This window comes from Sceloporus undulatus, chromosome 6, assembly GCF_019175285.1.
Source record: "Sceloporus undulatus isolate JIND9_A2432 ecotype Alabama chromosome 6, SceUnd_v1.1, whole genome shotgun sequence".
Taxonomy (NCBI): domain Eukaryota; kingdom Metazoa; phylum Chordata; class Lepidosauria; order Squamata; family Phrynosomatidae; genus Sceloporus; species Sceloporus undulatus.
In genome coordinates, this window is record NC_056527.1 from 152,898,821 (window position 1) to 152,923,696 (window position 24,876).

The window sequence follows — 24,876 nt, forward strand, 5'->3', positions numbered from 1 at the left end:
CACCATACTGGGTGATTTAATTTATTCTCTTCTGGCAAAGTACAGAAATAGTATACAGAAGCAGAGTCAACATTTTGGAAAGCAAGCTGCAAATGGACAAAGATCCAAAAGTATACCTCCGGCATTGTCTTCTCTGCAATGTGCAAAGAAAGGCGACAATGGCTGCATCTATACCACAAAAATAATGCCATTTGACACTGCTTTAACTGCCATTGCCTCATCCTATGGAATCCTGGGGTTTGTAGTTTTACAAGGTCTTTAGCCTTCTCTCCCAAAGCATGCTAGTAAATCAAACTACAAATCCCAGAATTCCACAGAATTGAGACATGGCAGTTAAAGTGGTGCCAAACTGCATTATTCCTGCAGTGTAGATGCACCCTACTTTAGGCTTTTCTGTCAATTGTGAGAGGAAGGGAGATTATTATAGCAAGAGAAAATATGTTTTTTTCTTTTATCCTGTGCTAGTTTTCTCAGTGCTGGAATGTTCTTCTGCATGGAAATATATACAATATATTTAAAAATTGGACTCCGTTATTTGCACTATTAAGGTGCAGTCAGTTCCATCGCCTCATTCTGTACAGTGCTTCAAGAAGGACTGAATACTCAACCAACAGAAGGAACGCTATTTAGTCTTGAGCACAAATAGTGAGGTGGAAAAGAGGAATGGATTTTGATCATGGTCTCCTTCCCAACAGCAAATGGAAAAAGTGTCTCCTGCTCCTTGTGAAATGACTTGTCCATTGGAGATGTTTGGGGAAAATAAAAGACATATTCCACACATCAGGTTCTTCCATCCTGAAGGCTCTTCAGTCTAATGTTTTCATGATGGCTTGGGCCTGTTTTAGCTCTAGAAAGAAGAAAAGGGGAAAAGAAAAAGGAAAGAAATGAATAGTGATTGCATAAAAAGTGTGGGAGCAGATCATTTCAGATGCTTGCCCAGGATCTATTATTAGCCATAGAGGCCCTGCTGTCTCATAAGACTTTTAAAAAGTAAAGTATGTTTATTAAAAAAAATCATACTTCAAATGAATAACATGTAGACCATGACACACACATAACATATAAACTGTTACTTCTACATCATGTACAAACCTACCCAAACATCACATTTCCATTCTAATATCACATTATAGTGAGTAACATAAAAAAGTCTGTGGCTTCCAGATTTGGAAGGCAGGGAGTGACAAGATACAGAGCCTTCTCCAAGACTTAATCCAATGCTCAAACCACTACACTATGCTGCCCCTCTAACTACCGTATATACCCATCTATGAGTCTAAAAAATTTTGCCCAGATATTGACCCCAAAGTCCCAGGTCGACTTATTTACGGGTCACGATAGTAATGTGATAGCAGCTCTTTCAGAAATCCCCATGCAGTGTGGAGAAGAGTTTATTTCTCCCTGGAGCCAAGCAGAAAAGTCCTGGGTGATTGATTGATATCTGTGTGTCTAAGAGCAAAAGCTGAACCAATGAAGCAAAAAGCCTCAATGAGAGCCTCTCTTGTCATACGTACAAATATGAACACTAAAGGAGCCTCCAAGTTTTACCATCGACCCATCCATGGGACATGGCAAAGTCCATAATTTTGGCCCCAAAATCTGACCTCAACTAATACATGAGGTTGACTTATAGTTGAGTATATACAGTACATCTGGAGGGCCGCACAATCGGCATCCTTGCCTGTGGCTATCTATGGTTTCCCACCTGCGAGCAAGACTCGGAACTTCTCTGCCGATACCGTCATCGCAACAGGTTCCAGGACACCTCTGTCTGTGTTTTTCACGTTTAGCTTGAGGTGAACTATAGGTTCATTGACTCGCTGGAGTTCGCTGGAGCTAAGAGTATAATCCACCCTCCAAGACACTGAATCCAGACAGTTCACTGCAAGGCAGAGAGAAAGATAACAGTTGAGGAACACAGGTTCTCTGCACAAGAACAGATCTCTCCGATGTATAGAACACACTTTCAAACTTGTTTCAATCAACAGTGAAATTCAGTTGCTTCTGAACTTTGCTGTTGTGTGCCTTCAAGTAGTATGGAGACCCTAGGGCAAACCTATCATGGGGGATTTCTTGGCATGATTTGTTCAGAGGAGCTTTGTCTTTGCCTTCCTCTGAGGCTGAGAGAGTGTGACTTGCCCAAGGTCACCCTGGGAGGAATCAAACCCTAATGTCCAGACTTGTAATCCAATGCTCAAAACCACTATATCACTAAACTGGTAGATAAGCAAAATTCTAACTAAAATGACATGGTGGCATCCTACCATGCAACTAAAATTAGCTAGCAATGATAACTAGATTTTTTTTAATTAGAATATTTATATTTGAAGCAACGGCAAAGAGCACTAGTTTCATTCAGACTACTTGTATATATTGTTTTGTCCATTGGATGACATTACAATTCAGGTGTGTTGGCTTTTTTATCACATCATTTAAAGGGAGTCTGTAAACATCTCATTGCCCTGAAAAGCTTCCACAGAAGAAAGTGGGGGGGGGGATCATAGCATGGAAATCGACCAGGATATCACTATCAAACCAAGCAACCTTTAGTTTGAACTTTCTGTATGCAAAACTGAACAGCTTGACTTACACCTGAGGCTGCCTCTCCGAAGACTGTCCTGAAGGGGAGTCTGTTTTTCTTCATAGGATCGGCACAATCCTGTGGCATGTTCTGCAACACATAAAAGGGCAAGGAGGACAAAAGCTTTAGAAATTTGCTCTTTCTCTTAAAAACAAACCAAAAAATGATTGATTAAATCTGCCTTTAGCAAACCATGTATGAGTGTGTATGTGTTTTCAAGTTGCCTGTTGACTTATGGTGACCCCATGAATTTCATGAGGCTTTCTTAGGCAAGGAATAGTCCAAGGTGGTTTAGCCAGTTCCTTCCTTTGAAATGTAGCTTACAGCACTTGGGATTCATTGGTGGTCTCCCATCCAAGTCCTAATCAGGGCTGGCCCTGCTTAGCATCCAAGCTCAGATGGGATCTGGTGCCTTTAGGACTCTTAGGCCCTATAGGACATTTCCATTGTGTCCTCCCTATTTTTCCCCCTTGCGACTTTGCCTTCAAGTTAGATCATGGATGTAGAACATCTAGTCTGTCAGATGTCATGGACTGTAACTCTCATTATCCATAGCCAATTGAGCCAGTGTGGGGGGGATGATGAGAACTGCAATCCAAGAACACCTGGTAGGTCCCATAGTCCCCTCCTTGACTAACACTGGCTGTTGTATTTCCTTTTTTACAAAATGCATAAAGATACCAAGGGTTAAGCTATGGGTGCAAACCATGGGGCGCTGAGATGTTGTTGGGCTACATTTTCCAGCATCCCCCACACAGCCACCATTTACTGTAGTTCTTTCCTCAACCACCCAACCCTCAGGATGAGCACAAACAGTTGTGCCTGCTGGAACTTTTTAAGTTCTTTGGCATCATTTTCCTTTGCTTCATCCTTTACAGCTTTTGTTACATGTCCCTAAGTTTTACCTTGGAATGATACACAGGTCATATCAAAATCCATAATTTTGGTCCTAAACTCTGCTCTCGATTTATACATGAGTATATACGGGTAGTTATGTATCAGACGTGTGCCTCCCAATGCAAGATTCCCATTGCTATTGCTGCCTTCATTGGCTCACCTTTGGGTAAACCCAATTGTTGCAGCTCACTTGAGAGAGACTCAGAGTCAACATTGTGTTTGGCGGCACTGGAGAGAATGAAGCTAAGGACCGCGACAGTAGCCTTCACATCCCCTGACTCTGCAAAAGGAAAAGAAACAGAAATCTGATCATTAATATTTTTATATTTATTCATTTTAGCTACTGAGCCTCTCTCACACAAAAGGAAAAACTATCTCTAAATCCATAGGGGTTTGGAATTTCCAGAAGAATTGGCCAAGAGTCCAGTTGGCTCTCCAAGGCTGCATCCACACTGCAGAAATAATCTGGTTTGACATCCCTTTAACTGCTTTGGCTCCATCCTATGGAATCATGGGATTTGTAGTTTGTGGTGGCCCTGGATAAGAGAAAGCTAAGTAGTTCTCAAAACTACAAATCCCCAAGATTCCATAGCATGGAGCCGTGGCAGTTAAAATGGTGTCAACCTGGATTATTTCTACCATGCGAATGCAGCTCAAGTCACCCTATACACATGTTTTATATATGTAATGGAGGAGTAACGCAATAACTGGACATTTCCTAAGCTTTGTCTGCCCGGCAGAAATAAAGCTATTTGACACCACTTTAACTGCCATGGCTCAATGCTATGGAATTCTTGGATCTGTAGTTTTGTGAGCTGTTTAGCCATCCCTGGATTATTTGGTATTTTGGAATACTTACAAAAATATAATTGGATATCATGGAGATGGGACCCAACTCTAAGTATGAAATTCATGTACCTTACACACGCAGGTAATTTTATACACAGTGTTTTTAATAATTTAGTGCATGAAAAAAATTGTGTACATTGAATCATTAGAAAAAGTGAAGCTATCTCTACCACAGCAACTGATGCGGACCATTTTGGATTTTGGAGCATTTTGGATTTCAGAATTATGGATAAGGGAGATGCAACTTTATACATTTTAAATGAGACGACATGATGACATTTGGGGTTGTTCCCTAGACATCCTGCCACTACCTTCGATAGGAAAGGACACTCACCAAATTTGGCATCAGATGTCAGCTTTAGGATCTTCTCATACTGCAAGACAAAAACACCCAGTCCCAGTTCAGTCCATTTTACATCAAACCTTGATAAACTCAAATATTCTTTGGGTCTCCCCTTTCACCACAGTATCTGAAGTGCCTCTATGGGTGTGGACCCAATTTATACATGATCTGTTGCAGCACAACACCTTCAAGGACTGGTTCCTACACCTCATCAATAATAACAATAATAACAATAATAACAACAATAATAATATGCAAGAAATAATAATGGGCAAGTACTGGGCTAGAGACATCCAAAGTCTACCCAAGCAGAGAGTGTTGGAGTAAGACCATAGAACCGCTTCACCACAAAAGTTAAAGGACACGTCATTCCAGAGACTAGGGTTCGATTCCCAGCTTGGCCATGAAACCCAGTGGGTGACCTTAGGCAAGTCACACTCTCTCAGCCTCAGGGGAAGGCAATGGCAAACCTCCTATGAACAAATCTTGCAAGAAAACCCCATTATAGCTTTGCCTTAGGGTCACCCTAAGTCGGAAAGGACTTGAAGGCGTACTAGAACAACAATAACAAATAATTAAATTAATTAATGTATAAAAATAGTCTCAAATTTGCAGAACTACTGCTACACCATAGTGTTTTTACAAAGTACAGAAAGAGACGGGTGCTGTTAACCTACACTAGAAGTGACACACACCTGGACTTCCAGATGTTGTTAGACTGCTATTGCCATCATCCCCACCCGGCTAATGGTCAAGGATGAGGGAAGGTACAGTCCAGCAACATCTGGGGGATTTTGTGTCCCTTACCCCTGGCCTGTATTCACAGATCAAACAGGACAGGTGCTTCTAATTCTTTTCCTGACCTTTTTACATCAGCCTTACTATAATAAACAGTCCAACCTCAAATCTTGAAAGTGGTAGCCATGCAAATATTTCTTTTAGAAAAGGCTATCTCTTTGATGCATGCCTTCACCATGAGTTTGGTAAGAGATAAACTGATCCTCTGCAGGGGTTCTTTCTATACCTCTATGATTTGAGTGACACAAAAAATGGACTTACATCAATCCCATCTCCAAGCAGATCCTTCAGCACCTGGGCACAGATCAGCTTCAGTTTCACTGAGGACTAGAATGATGATAAAACAAGCAAAACACAGTCATTGAAACGTTATCCATAACATCAACTCCTTCATGAACCCCATGCAGGAATCCTGGGAAACCATGTGCCCCATAGCCTTTTAACGGATTATGGGGAATGCTGCCTGGATAAGGATAGTCAATCCCATTATTTCTGACCAGAAGGACAGAAAAGGATTGCATGAATGCAATCTGACTCCTTCAAGTGTGCAGGAGAAGCAATTGAGTATTGCAATAAAACTTTCTAATAACAACACAGCTATTGACTATTGATCAACCATTTAGTCCTGCAATGCTGGTGGTGGATAAAAGATAGATCAGGGCCGACTGATAGATACCTCTTTTGAGTAGACCAGAAAGAAATCTTGCACTGAACAGATCCCAAGACAAATGAAGTAAAGGTTGAATACTCCTTATCTGGAATTTCAAAACATTTCAAAAAACTTTTTTTCATGGCTGAAATAGTGACACCTTTGCTTTCTGATGGTTCAGTGTACACAAACTTTGTTCCATGCACAAAATTATTTAAAACATTGTATAAATTTACCTTCCAGCTATACTTATAAGGCGTATATAAAACATAAATGTTATTTTTGTTTAGACTTAGGTCTCATCTCCAGACTCATTATGTAAATGCAAATATTCCAAATTCAGAATATCAAAATACTTCTGATTCCACACACTGTGGATAAAGGAGACTCAACTTGTACATATTTCATGCAGAAAACAAAAGTCACTTACAATTTTGGCCAAGGTGCTAATTTCTGCCAAGACCCAGTCAGGACAGTCCAAGTCGCCACAGAACCGGAACCTCTGGACAGAAGAAATGAAATTAATGTATGTGACCAAACACTGCTTGTTTTAGCAACCTGAATCTGCATCTATAGTAAGAGATAGATTTTTTAGATTAGAGATTGTAACTAAGTCCAGGAGCTAAATTTTGATGAAAAACTCAGACCAAAGCCATTTAGTATCCTTTTTGCTTGGACAATTTGGACAAAACATTTCACTATTAATACAGGGACAAATATTTATAGACTTTTGGGAGGTTATGGCACTGAAGTTTCCAAACCTAAAATGACGCTGGACTTGAAATGAGCAATTTTATGCAAGGCAGTGTTATATATTACGCAAGCCAGCGTTATGTAGTGGTTTGAGCAATGGACTATGACTCTGGAGACCTGGGTTCAAATTCCAACTCGGCTACAAAAACCAACTGGGTGGCCTTGGGGAAGTTACACTCTCTCAGCCTCAAGGAGTAGTCAATGACAAACTGTGGCTGAAGAAATGTGCCAAGAAAACCGTGATAGGTTTGCCTTAAGGCACACAATAACAACAGTGTCACATATTTCCCTCCCATACTCATCTCCTTCTGCTCTCTCTTTTCACATTCACAAATACCTGGAGCTAAAAAAAACTAGACCAGATTGGCAGCGTTTTAATAGATGTCTTGTTTGGTTCATTATTATTTTAGTCCTCTAAAGCAGATCTCTGAAGTTCCATTCTTGTAAATCATTTGTTAAGTGTAAAAGTACTCTGCTGCACATTCCCTTTTTGCAATTATTGCTTATGCTTTGTAGCGTAGCTCTAGCCCTGAAAACAATTGTAGGCATTAAACTGTGCAAATGCATCCTAGCTTTGGCACTTGTGTTGCATTTTCCCTAGTGCATTTTCTGGATGCACTTTTAGGTGCATCTACACTGTAGAAATCATGCAATTTGACATTACCTGAAGTGCTATAACTCCATCCTAGGATTTGGAGCTTTCACAAGGTCTTTAACCCATCTCTGCCAAAGAGCATTGGTGCCTGACTAAACTACAAATCCCAACAAAATGCAGGCATCATACTAACATCCTCAGTTTTTCTCCTGTTTGGTTTGTTACATGAAGAAGCCAGGGGAGCTTTGAAAGCTTGCAACAAGTATATTGTGCATTTCGCTCGGCCAATAAAGGTATCACTGTTTGGTGGATTTTTGTTTGAAATCCCAAGATTGTGTAAGATGGAGCCAGGGCAGTTAAAGCAGTGTCCAACTGCTTGATTCCTGCAATGTGGATGCAACTTTGGCAGAGAGGGCGAAAGACCTTGTAAAACTGCAAATCCCAGGATTATATGGGATGGAGCCATGGCAATTAAAGCAGTACCAAACTGCATCATTTTTGCAGTGCAGATGCACCCAAGAAGTGCACCCATATCTTTGGAATCCAGATTTCATTGCACATTTGGTTGCAATAAATTCCCACTACAGAAATATTACACTATAAACCTTACCATGGTTTCCTGGTCTGACTGCAGCACTCTTTGTCCTGGAAAATTGAACCAGCTGATTGCTTTCCTTTAGCCAATCACTGAAGGGCTTCCACGGATCAGCTGACCTCTGAAAGGCAGTCAGCTGACAGTTAACCCTTTCATTGCTGGAGCCTGAATTTTTCTTCCAGCAAAAGTCTTGCAGCATCAAATACAAGAATCATTACCATCCCAGATCTGCAATCTAGCTATCTCTACATTTGGACTATAAGTTTTGGGGATATATACACACACACACACACACACACACACAGTCAAAAAATGCAGGCTTGTTGATTCTGGGAAATGTAGTGCAAAAAGAACCATCACCCTTCCAGCTCTGCAATTTGTATGTATGTGTGTCTACCTGGACTATAACTTTTGGGTCAATATATATATATTTATATAGAAGCGATGTCAAAAATGCTGGCTTTTGGATTCTGGGAACTGTAGTGCAAAAGAATCATCACCCTCCCAGCTCTGCAGTGTGTGTGTTTATTTGGACTATAACTTTTGTAATGCTAAGGAACCACCACCCTCCTCCCAGCTCTGCAATGTCTGTGACTCTCTATATCTGGACTATAACTTTTGGTGCAATATCCATCTATAAGTGGTGTCAAAAGATTCTCTTTCATTACTCTTTCTTTTTCATTCATTACTCAGAGAAATGTAATGAAACAGAACTTTGTTGTGGATTTGTGCAACCAGGAGTTGGATTCAATTCTATGGCCCTTGCCCCCCACTTCCAGGTCTGTGAAAAATAACTCTCCAAAGGTACAAGCAATATGCCTAGTGAGTTTGGAGATACGAAATATATTTGATTTTCTCTTCCTACAAGTTGACAGCTGCCATTCCAGTAACCACTAAGAAATTATGACCCAAACAATCTTGGCTTCAGCCACAGTTAAATGAGATATTCTGGAAGAAAGCAAAGTGAATAGGAAATTACCAAAAGAAGCAATTCTGTATTTTAAGTGGTTGCAAGAATTCTCTGTCTGGTTTTAACACTGTTTAAAAATAATCTCTAATTCCTGCCACTTTGTTTTGCTTCAGTTTTGAGTGTCTTTATGCTCTTTGGAGGACCCCAAGATCCAATGGACCTGCCCACTTAGGAGGTACATCTAGAGCTACAATCTGCACTGCAAAAATAATGCAGTTTGAGCCTGAACAGACAGACCAAAATAAAGCTGCTTTGGGTCACTTTGGAAGTATGCTGTTTAAATGATGCATGTGTCCTAAGAGGCCGGAAGCCATGCCAAAGTCATGCTTCATTCCTTTTGGACTGGAGCGTGACTTTGGAGCGGCTTCTGGCCTCTCAGGACACATGCATCATTTAAACAGCATACTTCCAAAGTGACCCAAAGCAGCTTTATTTTGGCCTGTCTGTTCAGGCCCTTTGACACCCTTTTAACTGCCCTAGCTCAATGTTGTAGAATCCTGGGATCTGTAGTTTGCGGTGGCACCAGAGCCCTCTGACAAGGCTAAATATCTCACAAAACTACAAATCCCAGGATTGCATAACACTGAGCCATGGTGCTTAATGTAGTCTAGTTTTGCTCTTAATCAATCTGAGAGCAAATATCTGGAACTATCCACCCATCCAAAGCATCTTCCATGTTGTGTATCTGCCAGCTCAGTTAAGCAAGCCAAATTAACATCTTCCTTTATTCATATATATATAACTCCGGGATACATAGTTCCACAACTTCTGAAGACCAAGAGCATCTTCCATGTTGTGCCTCTTCCACCTCAGTTACTCAAACAAGCCAAATTAACATCATTTATTTGTATATTTTTGGTAACTCTGGGATACATAGTTCCACAGCTTCTTAAGAAGACCCAGGGCATCTATGTTGTGCCTCTTCTGTCTCAGTTAAGCAAACAAGCCAAATTAATGTCTTCATTTATTTATATATATGTTTTGGTAACTCCAGGATACATAGTTCCACATCTTCTTAAGAAGACCTAGGATGCTTCTTCCTCGCACACAAGATCGCTAGAGTCGTGAGAGCCAGGATCGTGGCAAGAGCCATCAAGATGAATCCCACCAACATACCAGGAGCTTGAAACAAGTCTGAAGAGGAAGACCAGAGTTAATTTTGAATTCAAATTACCACCCAACCCCACAAAGCTTGAATTGACACCAATGGAGTTAGTACTCCAGGGTACCCCTTCACATTCATGCTCTGTGATAGTTATGCAACTTCTAATTTCTCATATATGCATCCCCCAGCACAGGAAATTCCCACTGGACAGTATTCCCATTTTACTAACAAATTTCTGAGTTCCTTCCTCTACAAAGCTTTGAGAAGTTTCTTTTGGGGAATGGCTAGATTGGTTGGGAAATTCTGGCAGCGAAGGTTCAAAAAAAGGTCTCCCCCCCCCACTCTGTTTTACTTGGCTTACAATCTTGCAGGGTCCTTTCTTTATGGGTCGAGTCTCCCTTATCCAGAATTCCAAAACCTAAAATATTCCACAAGCCAAAACCTTCTTCATGAGTGGCTGAGATAGTGGTACCTTTGCTCTCCGATGGTTCAGTGTACCCAAATTTTCTTTAATGCTCAAACCTATTTTAAAATATTGTACAGTGGGCCCTTGGTATCTGCTGGATTTGGTTGCATGGATACAAAAAAATCTGTGGATGTTTAAGTCCCATTAAATACAGTGGATAGTAAAATGGTGTCCTTTATATAAAAAGCCAAACCGAAGCTTTGCTATATGGTGTGTGTGTGTGTGTACATACATACATACATGTATATATAATGATTTCAAATCATAGATACTTGAATCCATGGATAAAGAATTCATGGATAAAGACTAGGGCCAACTGTATAAAGTTGTTTGTTGTGTTCCTTCAAGTAATTTCCAACTTAAGGCAACCCTAAGGCAAACTTGTCATTGCATTTTCTTGATCTTCAGGCTATGTGCATTAGGTGTATATGAAGCATAAATGAATTGTGTGTTTAGACTTGGGTCCCATTTCCAGGATATCTCATTATGCATGTATATGCAGATATTCAAAATCCCAAACATTTCAGATAAGGGAGACTCAACTTGTACTATGCAGGTGGCTTCCATATCAGTGAGACTCAGTGGGGTTTAGTACAAAATCTAGAGCAGCTGTACAAAGTGCTGAAACTAGGTGGAGATAGGGTTCAGCATCTTGGATGCTCCATTACATTGGAACCTGGGGTGTATTATCCATCCCATTGCCATGGAAGCTTTTCTGCCCTCATTGATTGTTGTATGCCAAGGTACCATTCTTGCCCAGGCTTCCCTTTGCTTCGATCTGGCGTCCAGCGAGACTTCGGGAGGTCAGGTAGGCATCAAGAATGAGATGGGCCCAGCATTACATCTGTCTCTCCACTTCCTTAAGTGCTTAAATTGAATGAGGTCAAACGATAACATTTCATTGGGTTGAGGCCATATAATATAAAGCAGTGGTTCTCCTATTTGGTCTTCCAGAATGTTTGAGTCTTTAACTCTCCAGACTTCCTGACCATTGGCTACAACTTCTCAGAACTGAACTCTGAAACATATGGAACAGTGGTTCTCAACCTTTAGTCCTCCAGATGTTCTGGACTTCAGCTCCCATAATTCCTTACTGTTGGTCAATTTGGCTGGGGCTTCTGGGATCTGAAGTCCAAAACAATGGAAGACCACTGATCTGGAGGACCAATGACTGAGAAGGCCTTCTTTTACAGGTCATTAAATCCATCCTGTGCAACTAGGCTGAACACCATGCTTAGCAGCTGCGCTCTAACAGATCTTCTTCTCTCCTCGCCCATCTCTCCCAGGGTTGAACCTTCTTGGCTGGCCTTGTATTTGGTCACAGTTCCTAGTTTCACAACAAGCACAGATGTCCCTGGTGCCCTCAACTGGAATCCAACTGGAGTAGACCAAGGATGGAGGAGAGAGAAACAAAAGGTCAGAGTTGCTTCAACCTTGTACAAAAAGCTTGCATCAAGCCCTATTGTCTCCCCCTGGGAAACTTAAGCCTTCCAAATGTTGTAGTACTTCTTTGTGTAGAAGAAGTTGTAGCATAAGCTTTCATAGTCTGAAAAGAACTACAAGATTCCCTGTGTACTAATATTCCAGACTAAAACGGTTGTGTCCTGAATTCCTTCCAAATGTTGTTGGACTTTATATCACACAGCCACAGCCAACGGCAAAGAACCAAGGAAGCTGTAGTCTAAACGCTTGGGACAAATGGAACTGAAATCTGCTCCAGCTGCCTATATCCACTGGTTTATTTGATCCTCAAAAAGCCTGTATAAGTCTAGAATTTAAGTCAAAAATTGAGCCAAAAAACCTGAGTCGACTTATCCATGGGTCAATGTACTTTAACTCTCATTTAAAAAAGGAACCATCCCCTGGTGAAAGGCAAGAGAGTCATCTGTTCTGGAATCACTGAACCCCCTTTATTTTCTCATCCATCCAGCCTTCAGTTGAAACACAAATAGTTATGCCTGCTGGAATTGTGTAAGTTCTTTGGCATTGTTTTCCTTTGCTTTGTCCTTTACACCATTTGTTAGATGCCCCTAAGTTTTACCCTCGACTTATCCATTGGCATGTTAAAAATCCATAATTTTGGTCCCAAAACCTGCCCTCGACTTATACATGAGGTCGATTTATAGTCGAGTAATACGTAATTCATGAGCAATTATACAACATGAAGAATCCTTTATGTCTGAGACCATGAGTACTAGCTACATATGGAGAGTGCTGGGTGCATCTGCACTGTAGAAACAATACCGTTTGATGTTACATTAAGTGCTGTACTCCATCTTAGGAATTTTAAGATTTGTAGTTTTACAAGGCCTTTTGCCTTCTTACCCAAAGTGCTGGTGCCCCACCAAACTACAAATCTCAGGATTCTGTAGGTGTGGAGCTATGACAGTTAAAGGTGGACTCAAACTGCATTGTTTCTACAGTGCAGATGCACCCTAGTCCACACTCAGACCACCACATCGGCTCTAGTTATGGGGAAAGGAAAAGATTCCTCCTTATTTGCTTTTGAAACCTCTAGTCCCACTATTTGCTATCACTCTCGAGTGCTCATACCCAGCTACTCACAGGTTACTAGTTGATGAAGGAACAAGCCTTGTTCTCACGATCAGGAGCCTGGTCAGCTGCAGTAACTTCAAGTGACAAGTGATGTAGATCAAAGAGCCAGAACGTAATGAAGAAAGAAAGAAAGAACTACATTAGCCAAATCACTGCACAGAGAGGAGCTAAGATCATGATGCTGCAAAATTAACTAGGTTGAAAAAGAAGGTGCTTCCACAGATCTCGGGATCTCCTGTAAATTGAAGACATCGACGGTGAACTGGAGTAGTTATCTTGAGTCTTGGTGACACAAAAGCTGAGCTGGAATCTGACCTCCCATCAACAAGGCAACTGGAAATGAAAAGGGAAGATTTTCCAAAGGCGGTCAACAATTCTTCCTTGGCTGCTGCCAACACCACAGAAATTATGCAGTTTAACGCGCTTTAACTGTCACTGCTCCATCCTATGGAGTCCTGAGATTTGTAGTTTGTGTGCACCAGGCTCTCTGACAGAGAAGCTAAGTATCTCCCAAACTACAAATTGGAGTCATGGCAGTTAAAGTGGTGTCAAACTGCATTAATTTTGCCATGTAAAAGCAGCCTTTGTTGGAATGGCATGGGATTCCCCCAAGGTCACCCAGTAGGTTTCCAAGGCCAAACAGGGATTCAAACCTTGATTTCTCAGTGCCTTAGTCCAACGCTTAAACCACTACACCATGCTGGCTCTTAGAACTACTTGTAAAGAGGACATGGACACTTTAATTTTTTTTTATTATTTAATGTTTTCTGCTTGTGCATTGCCTTGGGGCCCCTGCCGAGTTGAAAGGTAAATAATGTAAACAATGAATACTGGATCTGTGGAAAAAATCCACAATCCATTTCTGTCCTACTTGTTTCCATCCAAACATGCTTGCAAATTGATCTCCAGATATCTTATCAAGCAACCATTACAGGGGGGCTCAAAAACTTCCATGTATTTTTGTGTCCCTTTTCGTTACCCAAAGAGAGGTATGTAATTTACATGGATTTGGGATTTTCCCTCTTTCTTTAATTGCTTAGCCTGAACCTATATAGAAAGCTCTGCATGCAGAGTTTTAATTCTGCTATGCAACCTTTGTTTTGAACAGCAACACCGCACAGCTGAACCAAGGCACTAAAGGGCAACTAAATGCGTAACTAAATGTGCATGTCCTTCCATGCGCCATGTGAGATGTGCAGCCATGTCAATAATAAATAATAATATAATAATAATAATAATATAAAATAATAGTAATTGTTTTATTATATAACCGCTATTCCAAAGATCATAGCGGTGAACAGCAAGTAAGCTAATTAGCAAGTAGCTAATTAGCAAGTAAGCTAATTTGCCCCCAACAGCTGGTCTTGAACTTGCAACCTTGTGGTTTTGAGTGAATGGCTGCAGTACAGGCATTTAACTACGTGCCACCAGGGCATCACATGCACACTTCTACTTTGGGAACCTAGAACCGAATGTGAAGGTTTTCACATTCGGCAACTTCCATAGAGGAACTTGTGCATGTGCAAGCATCAACAGGATTCCAACTATGTTATGTGACTGGATAATGTCCTAAAAACATTTCTTACCCTTTGTGAGTCAATGAGGGGATATCGGGGACTGGAATCCCTGCCTGGGCTCAGGCTGGCGACACAACTATCAACAAACAGCCTCAGGGGAACATGGTTCTCCGTATTACATCTGCTTGGATGTACATCACATCTCCAACTGAACGCCATTGGATGTTCGCCTGTACTCCAGTCTCTAGAAGGGGAAATTGGGTTACAGGATTTACCCAGAAAGAAATCAGGCAGTTTAATGCAGACTTGCCTTTTGGGGTTAATCCTTCCTAAAATCTATTGCTTCACCACAATAGATTTTCACTGGGCTGTACATTGAAAGCTAGCACATCTGCTTAAGCTTCCCCACTGATGATGCTAACTTCTATCTGCAGGGAAGTTTAAGCATAGAATGTTTTTTTGTTCCCCAAAACAAGAAATACTTTTTGAGAGCCGAGATAAACTAGACTAGACTTATACAATCAATTTAGTCTTGTCTTACCATTTTCACTTTAATTCATTTATATTATTCTACTTGGGATTATTAGTTTGGATTCAGGTCTGGGAGTACAACTCTCAGAATCCCCAACGTGGAGGATTCGGTGATCTGAAATCCAAAAAGTCACTTTGCCGAGCATGTTTGTGGTGCGATTCATGAAACCATTAGTTCCAGTGACTGGTGCATCACCACCATTGTCCCACCAAAGATTTTGGACTGGAAGACACATAAGTCATGGGAACATTTCTTGAGATACCATTCATTAAGCGCAAGGAGAACGCTAAGCGTCGGTGTCTGCTGAAAGAGTTGAGGTGAAGGGCACCCAGGTTGGCTTGATAGCTTGGCGGCTTACGTTGTTTTCCTCCTGGAGGGGTAAAAAAGAGATAGAGAGAAAGTGGACGGGCATACCTTGAAGCCAACATGTTATCATTAACCTTATCTTATCAACTCACCTTGGGTAGTGACACTCAATAGGGACTTCAGCTGGACTGGTTCTTACAATGATGGCAGTAGCCGCAGGAGTTGGAGTATAATAAAGGCTTATGCTGTAGACCAAGGATTTGTGGAGTCATCTAGAAGACATCAGGCAATATTGAGATATAAGGGTTAGCTATAATATACTGAGAGAACCAGCAGGGTGTAATGGTTTGGGCATTGGACTATGACTCTGGAGACCAGGGTTTGATTCCTTGCTTGGGCCATGGAAACCCCTCGGGTAAGCTACATACCGTCAGCCCCAGAAAACCCGATGATATGGTGACCCTTGGGTAAACATAAGATGGCAATGACTTGAAAGCATGCAAGAACAGTTATCTACAATTACTGATCCATATACTGCTTTCAAAAGCAACACATGGATGAAAGTGGCAGTTCTTAACCTCTGGTCCTCCAGATGTTTTGGACGTCAACTTTTAGGGGCTCCCAAGTTAGCATAGGCCAATTTCAGGGATTTGGAGAGTTCAAATCCAAAACTTCAGGATGGCTTCATCCCTGCTGTCCTTCTGGTGGCAGGTAAAAATGTTTTTATGCTGCCAGGCTTTCACATCACATGGATGCTGTTTTATTTTTGTCTTTAAAGAGCATTAAACTTTAAATGTTAGTAATGTATTTAATTGTTTTAATTGTTTGTTTTTTAAACTTGTATTTTGTATGTTTTATAGTGTTTTAGCTTGAACTGTTTTAGATTTGTTAGCCGTCTTGAGTCCCTGTACTGGAAGGAAGGCTGGATAGAAACAAACAAACAAACAAAATAATAATAATAATAATAATAATAATAATAATAATAATAATAATAATAATATCAGTGCAAAGATTGAGGAAAAAACAATTGGCCAGGAAAGAAACCAACTCATAGCCACAACCTTTTCTTTAGACATTGACTGACAATGTGGCTTTTTGTCAAGGCCTTTGGGCCTCATTATTTATCCCAAATACTGTTTTACATAGCTTTAAAATTTTAAAGCTTTAAGTCTGTATTTAACTTTTTATGTTTAAAATGTGTTTAATGCCTTTAGCTTATTAGTTTTAAACTTTTCAACTTGTTTTAGTGTGACTTTAGAGGGCAATATTGAAATAGGTGAGTAAGAGAAGATACCTGCAAGGTGCTGCCACATTCATGGAGCCCTACATCAAAGATCACTGCATCCTCTGCCGCATCAAAGGAGGTGGGCTGGCAGCCAGGTGAGCCCAAACTCAAGTCAGTAGCTTGGATGAGCCTCCCAGTCCCAAAAAGGTCTCTCTTGACCGTCACCACCACTTGAGCCTCTCCACATTGGGCAGTGACTGGAGTCAAGGAGGACAAGACCCGAGGCTGGGAAGCATCCACCCAGCTCCAGGGATAGCTCTGAGCCCAAGAAGAAGCATAAGGCTGCCCTACATAGGGAATAGCGCTATCAGAAGACCTCCAAACCACTGGGCTCCTTGGAGCAAAATCCCAGGGTTCATAGGAAGCCACTGCACTAACTGCCCAGCAAAGCAAAGCGACCATCAAATTTGCCGACAGTGCCATGGTGTCTGGTGAACAAACCCAACAGCAGTTTGAAGAACTTCTCTCTGGAGACCTTTATAGGCAACACCTGTAGCCCATGCTTGCCTCACCTGACTCAGTTAACTAGGCATCCAATGCTATTCCTTAAATCAAGTGCAGTGAAGGAGGACAGGAGGAACTGGTGGCAATATAGCACCAGCTGGGAAGCTGTTTGTTTCAGTGAAGAATGGAAATGAGCTATTTTGGCCATGGTTCTGAAACTACTTTTGAAACTAATGTAGCCCCAGGACTGAAACATGAAACTGCTTACATTGCTAGCAGAAGACAGAGCTCTTATACTGTATCTTGAAGAAAGGAGGAGAGATTTTATCTTGGGCAATGTATCCCATCATGGCATTGCAGGACACAAAAACAGCATCCCCTGAATGGTATATCTTTCATTATATTATTGGTTACACTTCTGCCCTCTGTTGTTGTGTGCCTTCAAGTCATTTCCAAATGATGGCAACCCTAAGATGAACCTATCATGGGTTTTCTTGGCAAGTTTCTTCAAAGGTGGTTTGCCACTGCCATTCTCTGAGGCTGAGAGAGTGTGATTTGCCTATCCTTGAATGGGTGGATGATGACATGGGTGGCTTTTATCAATACCTGGCTCATATTTATTCTCACAACAACCCTATGAAGTAGGTTTGATCCAATGCCACGCAGTGAATTGCATGGCTCAGAGAGGCCTAAATCTGGATCTCCCAAGAGTAGTAGGAAACATGTGGCCCTATTGCATTACAGCTCCCATCAACCACAGCCAGCACAGTCAATGATGGTGGATGTTGTAAGTTGTAGTTCAGGATTGCTGCCTCCAACCAACAAATGTCAGCTTGCTTCCTATGTTCTAAAATGACTTTTGCTGCTGACTCTTTGACTGGTTGTTTCCCCTTCACCTCTGTTTATCCCAGATCAACTGGCCTTTCAATTAACTGTTTTACTCTTTGTAGTCAAGTAATTGGCCATGAAACCCACTGGGTGACCTTGAGCAAGTCACACTCTCTCAGCCTCAGGGGAAGGCAATGACAAACCTCCTCTGAGCAAATCTAGCCAAGAAAACCCCATGACAGTGTCACCATAAGTCAGAAACAACTTGAAAGCACACAATACACACAGACACAGTTGCTCTTTTTTTTAAAATGATGATTCCAATTGCAATTGAGCAAAACCCGAACATTATTTTTAAAGCAGAAGCAGCAATTGCTCTTACTGAAGAAAAGAAAAGAAATCAAAGGGACAGCCAGAAGAGAATAGGAAATACTTTGCAAAAGGGTTAGTTCAGGAACGCCTATGGCCAGGGACCAACAGAAAACAAAATGCTAAGTGGAAGAAGTCTCAGTAACAGTTTCATATTAGAAAACCTTTTCGGGGCAGTCATGTTGGCCATACAGCAAAATACAATAACATCCCAAATCCACAAAACAGTGATACCTTTATGGGACCAACCAAAAGGCATGATGCAAGTTGTTGAGGCTCCACTGGCTTCTTCATTGGGTAAAGGAATTTAAAATTACACAATAAAAATATGGCAACAGACTATATTTTATCAAAGTGATATTGTTGTTCTCAGTTAAGACGGTATGGAAGGATATCCATGTAGGCTAAAGCCATTCCTCCCTTTTGGCCTTGTGGGCTCTGCCTCTGGGAGACTCTGGCTGCGTCTGCACTGCACAAATAATCCAGGTGGACATCACATTAAATTCCATGGCTCAGTGCTATGGAATTTTGGGAACTGCAGTTTGTTGTGGCGCCAGAGCAATCCAGCAGAGAAGGCTAAATGTCTCTCAAAACTACAAGTTCCAGAATTCCATAGCATTTGAGCCATGGCAGTTAAAGTGGGGTCAACCTGGATTATTCCTGCCATGTGGATGTAGCCAAAGAGTTGTCAAGTCCAGGAAATAAATAGTTTTTTGCGGGGTTTTCAAGCTATGTGGCTGTATTCTGGAAGTTTATTCCTGACATTTTGCCAACATCTGTAGCTGGCAACTTCAGAGAATGCTGGCGTAGGAGTGAGCGGGGTATATAGAGACTAACTGGTGTTTCATAGAACATACTGCAGTTCCAACCATGCCAACTTCAGTACACATAATGTTGTCTTATTTCAGGAGCTAAATAAAGCCAGGTCCAGTGAGTAATTGGATGGGAGAGTAGCAGCAATCTTTCAGTAAGGCTAGGAAAGAATCTGGTCAGGAACCTGGAGAGGCATCACTGCAAATCAGAGTTGGTGATACTGGGTTAGAGATGAACCAATGGTCTGACTTTCAAAGAAGCAGCCATGTTAGTCTCTTGCAGTCTAAAAAGAAGAAGCAAGGAGGAGAGATCCAGGTGGCAGCATCCCAGCAATCCGAGGGCAGCCTGGATCCAGAACTGAAGCCAGAAGAGGTAAACCAGCTTATTTGCCCATGGGATAAGCTCTAAATCCTTGGCTAATGAAGGAAGTGAGTTCTCTCCTGTCTCTCCCCTGCAAAGAGTTTGGGAAAGTTTTTAAAGAACCCTATATGTAAGTAGGGGTTTTGAGTGTTGGACCGTGAGTCGAGAGACCAAGGTTCAATTCCCAGTTCAGCCATGAAACCCACTGGGTGACCTTGTGCAAGATTCAGGGGACGGTAATGGCAAGCCTCCTTTGAACAAATATGGTCAATATAAGGTTCACCATAGGTTGGAAATGACTTGAAGGCACACAACAACCGCATACCCTCCCACCTCAAATCTACTGGCCACATGTCAAGTAGCCATGCTGTTTCAGTGTTATGGTTACTTTTCATCTCCAGACTCCTGATCCATCTTAAAGGGAGACTTAACTTTAGCGGTAGCAGCCATGTCAGTATGGTAGTGACTCTGGGCTGGCATTTAGGTTGCACTTTAAAGAGGTTATCCAAGCTGTTGGGTATTTAGGGGCCATGTTTCTTCATGAATGTTATTATCTTTATTTAAAGGCCACATTTCTCACTAGGGCTGTATCTACACTGCAGAATTACTGCCGTTTGATGCTGCATGGCTCCATTGTATGGAATCCTGGGATTTGTAGTTTGTTGTGTCACCAGAGAACTCTGACAAAGAGGGTTATCTCCCCAAACTATAAATCCCATAATTCCATACTCTTGAGCCGTGGCAGTTAACGCAGTCTCAAACTGCATTAATTCTGCAGTGTAGATGCAGCGTAAAATCCAGGGTAGAGTGATTCCCTTACTGAGTATAATACGTACAATATGTAAATTACATTTGCCTTGTTCTTACATTCTACTGTATTTCCGCATTTGCAATTCACCTCTTGTATGTTCCCTTTCCTATTAGAAAAATAAACTGGTATGCACAATGTCAGGTCAACTTAGATCTTAAAAAATTTATTTCTCATAACATGGTCAAGGAAATGGAAGTATCAGGTTGTGGAACGCCAGGTTTTTTGCAGACTATGATGAATCCCAGGACAACGGCAACAAGAGCAACCAGAGAAGATCCCACCATAATCCACAGCATTATTTCCATACCAGGATCATCCAGGGCATCTAGAAAACAGAAGCCATCTGCTCATCAGTGGTGATGTAGAACATTAATCTAGCTTGACTGATGCAAGCAACATGTGGATACTGTTCTAGATTAGCATGAAATCACCACATCATGAAATAATCATAGATCTGAACCACTTTGTCCAACAGAATTGCCAATTTCCTCAGTTCAAACTTCCTCAGGGCCAAACTGCATTATGATTTAACTGAAACAACCCTACAAGAAACGTAACAGGCACAAATCCTACAGACAGATTTTGTCCATGCAATGAGACAGTACCATAGCCAGGATCTTCCAGTCTTGTCTGCCGTTCAAGTGCATTCTTAGAAACCTTCTGCACATCAGGAATGAAAACAGGTCCCACTGCTACATCAGTCTCCACTTCCATCTTTGAGAAGGCACCTGCAATAGGGGAAGCAGTCCATTATAGGAGAGATGAATTCTCCCTCTTAGGTCAATGTGTTTTAAAGCTGGACTTATCAATATGTAATTTAGACATTGCATTGAACCCACCCTGCAGAAGAGACACATCTCTTTGGAAGCGCCTTCCTGGTGTTCTCCATGACAGCTGGCCTCTTTGAAACTGATCTCCAACACAATCCTTACTTTCACAACAGCTGCAGATTGAGTTGGGGCCTTCAACTGAAGACCATCTGGAAGAACAAAGGAGATGCCGACAAATCACTCAACTGTCAGAACCAAATTTCCCCATCGTTTCCTATCATAAGAAGAAGTATGAATTCAAGACTAGCATCACTGGGAAGTAGGGATATAATTTTTTGCTTCCTCTGAAAATTCACAACGAGTCATTTAAAACATTCTTACCACTTCAAAGATGTCTTTGCAAACTGTGCTGTTTTCAAAGATTTCCAGTTTAAGAATTATTCTGTGCAAAATTGTGTACAGGAAGCAGCATTTTCTGCAAAGAAAACAGCATTTTTTGTCCAGAAAATATCTGTTTTTCTGTGCAGAACTATTCTCTCACAGAACATGCTATTTTCTTTGCAAAATCACACTGTGCAACTTTTGCAGACAATACATTCTGAACTGCAAAGATTCTTATCAGTTCAGAATTCTTATCAGGGTTTTGGGGAACTTGAGAAATACATTTTTCAACTATTGTTTACAAATATTTTCAAATACTGATTTTTTTTTTGTCCCACCTGGGATGTTGTCAGGGCCAGTGCCAATTTTGGCCCTGGACGCCCTTTCTTTTAAAAACCCTGTGTATCAAGTGGTGCCTGCTGCAGCTACCTTCTAGAACCCTGGACCTTCTAGAACCCAGAGCCAGTCCTGCAAGTGCTACTTACGTAGTATTTGTTTTGTTGAAATAGCATGCCTTGTTTGAAGGATCTGGGGCTTGATCAGCTGCTGTGACTTTCAGATGACAGTTGATATAGACCTGCAGAGCAACAGGAATTAAAAAGTTTCCTTGGGGAGGCTTTTGAAATGTGCTGTCAGGTGGTACATTCACATGGAGCCACTAGCTAAATGATGCTGAAAGCACAGGGCTGGTGTTATGCTCATGTAAGTCATGCTTATATTGTAAGACGGACCTGAAAAGTGTTGCCATATGCAATATTCTTGCAGACTACCCCATTCCATCACCAGCTGACTTCTGTGCCCACTGAATATCCTCAGGCCCCATTGAATCATCTTTTTGAGTTCCTCCAGAATTCTTCCCAGAAAGATGTGTGGATTTTTGTCTCCCCTCATCCTATCAAACATCCCTTTTCTGCAGGGATGATACCACCTTGACTTCAGTACAGCTCACAACTTGGAGAAACAATTGGAATTGCCTTTTGTCTTTTCACCTACAGACAAATCTTTTTTCATTCAGACAGGTCTTTGGCACCTCACTTGGGACTATCAACTAAGTATCACTGCATTAAAAACAACAACAAAACCCTAGTGTCTAAATTGTGTCTTTTATGAATTCGAACTATTGTGGGATATGTGGAGTCCCATTCTTGAGAGAAAGATATACACAGTGGCGTCCCTAGTAGGGTTGAGGAGGTGTGGACCATACTGGGTAACACCATCAGAGGGGGTGACACCAGGTAGCAGTGAGGTGTCCCAAAGCCCCTTCTCAGAAAGAAAAGAGGGACACTCCAGTTGGTGTGCTACTCCCCTTTCAGGGGGGATGATGATGATGAAGCTGTAGGCCTTTCTTTCTGCTCCCCCTCCTGATCTGTTTGGCTCCTTTCCACCATTCTCCTCTGGGTGAGTTGGTGGGCTGTTTACTATGATTTCCTCTTTCCTTGACAGTGGAGACCTTTTTGTTGGGCTGGGCTGGGGGGGGGGGGAAGACAGTGACAACAGGGGATGCTGGGTTCCTCTAGGTGAGACCCAATCTCTAACCATGCCCTGATCCCAGAAGCTCCATGGAGGTGACACCATACATCACTGCACTGGGTGACATCAACCCTAGTGATGCCACTGGATATACCTCCATGAAAACAGATCATTCCGAATCTCATAGCATCTCTCTCACCAAGCCCTGGGGGTCCACTGCAAACTTGAAGACATCTAAGTTGAACTGGAGGGAGTTCTTCTTAGGTCTTGGGGCCAGAAAGGTTGAAGTGGAGTCAGGCCAGCTCCCATCGATTAAACAGCTAGACATAGAAGAGCTTCAGATTAGTGCAGTTCTGGTCAAACAACTAACCCCCTTTTAGGCAGCAGCTGGTGATCCCTCATTGTACAATGCCTGGAAAAGTGTTTACACTGCTCTCCAGTTCTCACTTTTTTACTGAACTGAACTAATAAGAACAAATCCTTCCATAGTGTTTTTTGCCCAAAGAATTAATTCATCGGCGTTATACAAGCCCCTATGACACTTTGGCCTCTAACTGAGGTGTGGGGAACCCATGATCCTGGATTGTAACTTCCACCATTCTTCACCATTTGCTAGGCTGACGGGAGCTGTAGTCCAATAACATCATAATGTGTGTGTGTGTGACACATTTGTGTAATCTTGTTCTCAACTCAGCCATCAATCCAGTGTAACATTGGTGCATAAATGCTTACCCATTGTAGTCAATGACCACATGCTGGGGACTAGAATCTCTGTCTGGATTTAAGGTGGCCACACAGCTGTCAATGAAAAGCCTTAGAGGGATGTGATCCTCTGTGTTCACGTCAGCTTGGACATGAATCACATCCCCAAGTTGATACTTCCTGGAAGCTCTTTCTGCACTCCAGTCATCTGAGAAAAAAAGTAGTTTAGTGCAGTTCTTGGCACTGGGTACACTGTAGTCAATGGGTGGGAAAACATGCAGCACTCCAGAAACTGCTGAACTGCTACTTCCAGCATTCCTCACCATTCAGCCTGCTTGCCAGGTCTGCTGGAAGTTGCAGTCCAACACCATTTACGGCCCTGTAATAGAGGGCAGAAAGGGTGCAGCAGTAACCAGAGGCAGAGTTTGTATGTTTCTTTACTATACACACAACTGTACTAGAGCTTTCAGAGAGATGAACTTCTTCCTAATGTTTAAGTGGAATCTCTTTTCCTGTACCTTGCATCCATTGCTCCATCCTAGTCTCTGGAGCAGCAGAAAACAAGCTTGCCCCATCCTCAATATAACATCCCTCATATTGGCAACCCTAACAGTCAGCTGTGATACTAAAGGTTGAGTTCTTGCTTATCTGGAGTTCCAAAATATTCCAAAATTTTAAAGACCAAAAAGCTATCCACACGGGTGACTGAGATAGCAACACCTTTGCTTTCTGATGGTTCAGTTTATACTCACAATGTGATTCATGTTCAAAATTATTCAAAAGATTGTATTTAATTTACTGCAAAGCTATGTGTATACTATGAAACACAAATGAATTTCATGTTTAGACTTGGGTCCCAGCTCCAAGGTATCTCATTATGTATATGTAAATATTCCCAAATCCAAAAAACTCTGAAATCCAAAATATTTTTGGTTCCAAGCATTTCAGATAAAGGGAGACTCAGTCTGTATTGGTATTACTGCTGACTAAAATTAGAAGCAGTTCCATATATATGTATATGTATATGTATGTATATATGTGTGTGTGTGTGTGTATATATATATATATATATTTCAGATGAACTATGAAGCCCTCCAAGATGCTGATGGAGACCAGCTCCCAGCACCCCAC

General features: G+C 41.6%; 2 protein-coding genes and 1 pseudogene across 2 annotated transcripts in view; all 3 read right to left on the reverse strand.

Moving 5' to 3' along the window:
- Window positions 1-5: 5 nt before the first annotated feature.
- COMMD4 (COMM domain containing 4) lies at window positions 6-8,224 on the reverse strand. Its single transcript, XM_042474462.1, has 8 exons — window positions 8,076-8,224; window positions 6,548-6,619; window positions 5,730-5,795; window positions 4,662-4,701; window positions 3,639-3,758; window positions 2,591-2,671; window positions 1,706-1,882; window positions 6-847 (listed from the first exon to the last, which is right to left on the reverse strand). Exons 1-8 carry the CDS (start codon window positions 8,076-8,078, stop codon window positions 807-809), a joined length of 600 nt encoding a protein of 199 aa, XP_042330396.1. The 5' UTR covers window positions 8,079-8,224; the 3' UTR covers window positions 6-806.
- Window positions 8,225-9,556: 1,332 nt separating this feature from the next.
- POMZP3 (POM121 and ZP3 fusion) overlaps window positions 9,557-24,876 on the reverse strand; it is a gene marked incomplete at its 5' end in the record, with an annotated part of 100,307 nt that continues 84,987 nt past the window's right edge. The window contains one exon of the mRNA XM_042471911.1: window positions 9,557-10,164. Coding sequence (XP_042327845.1) covers window positions 10,046-10,164 — 119 coding nt within the window. The remainder of the gene's footprint in view (window positions 10,165-24,876) is intronic.
- Window positions 15,327-17,708, reverse strand: LOC121932868 (annotated as a pseudogene).

Coding starts and splice junctions, on each gene's coding strand:
- COMMD4 (XM_042474462.1), bottom strand. Junction 5,796..6,547: donor TTAGCACCTTGGCCAAAATT/GTAAGTGACTTT, acceptor TCATCATTCTAG/TCCTCAGTGAAACTGAAGCT. Junction 4,702..5,729: donor TGCTTGGAGATGGGATTGAT/GTAAGTCCATTT, acceptor TTTGTCTTGCAG/TATGAGAAGATCCTAAAGCT.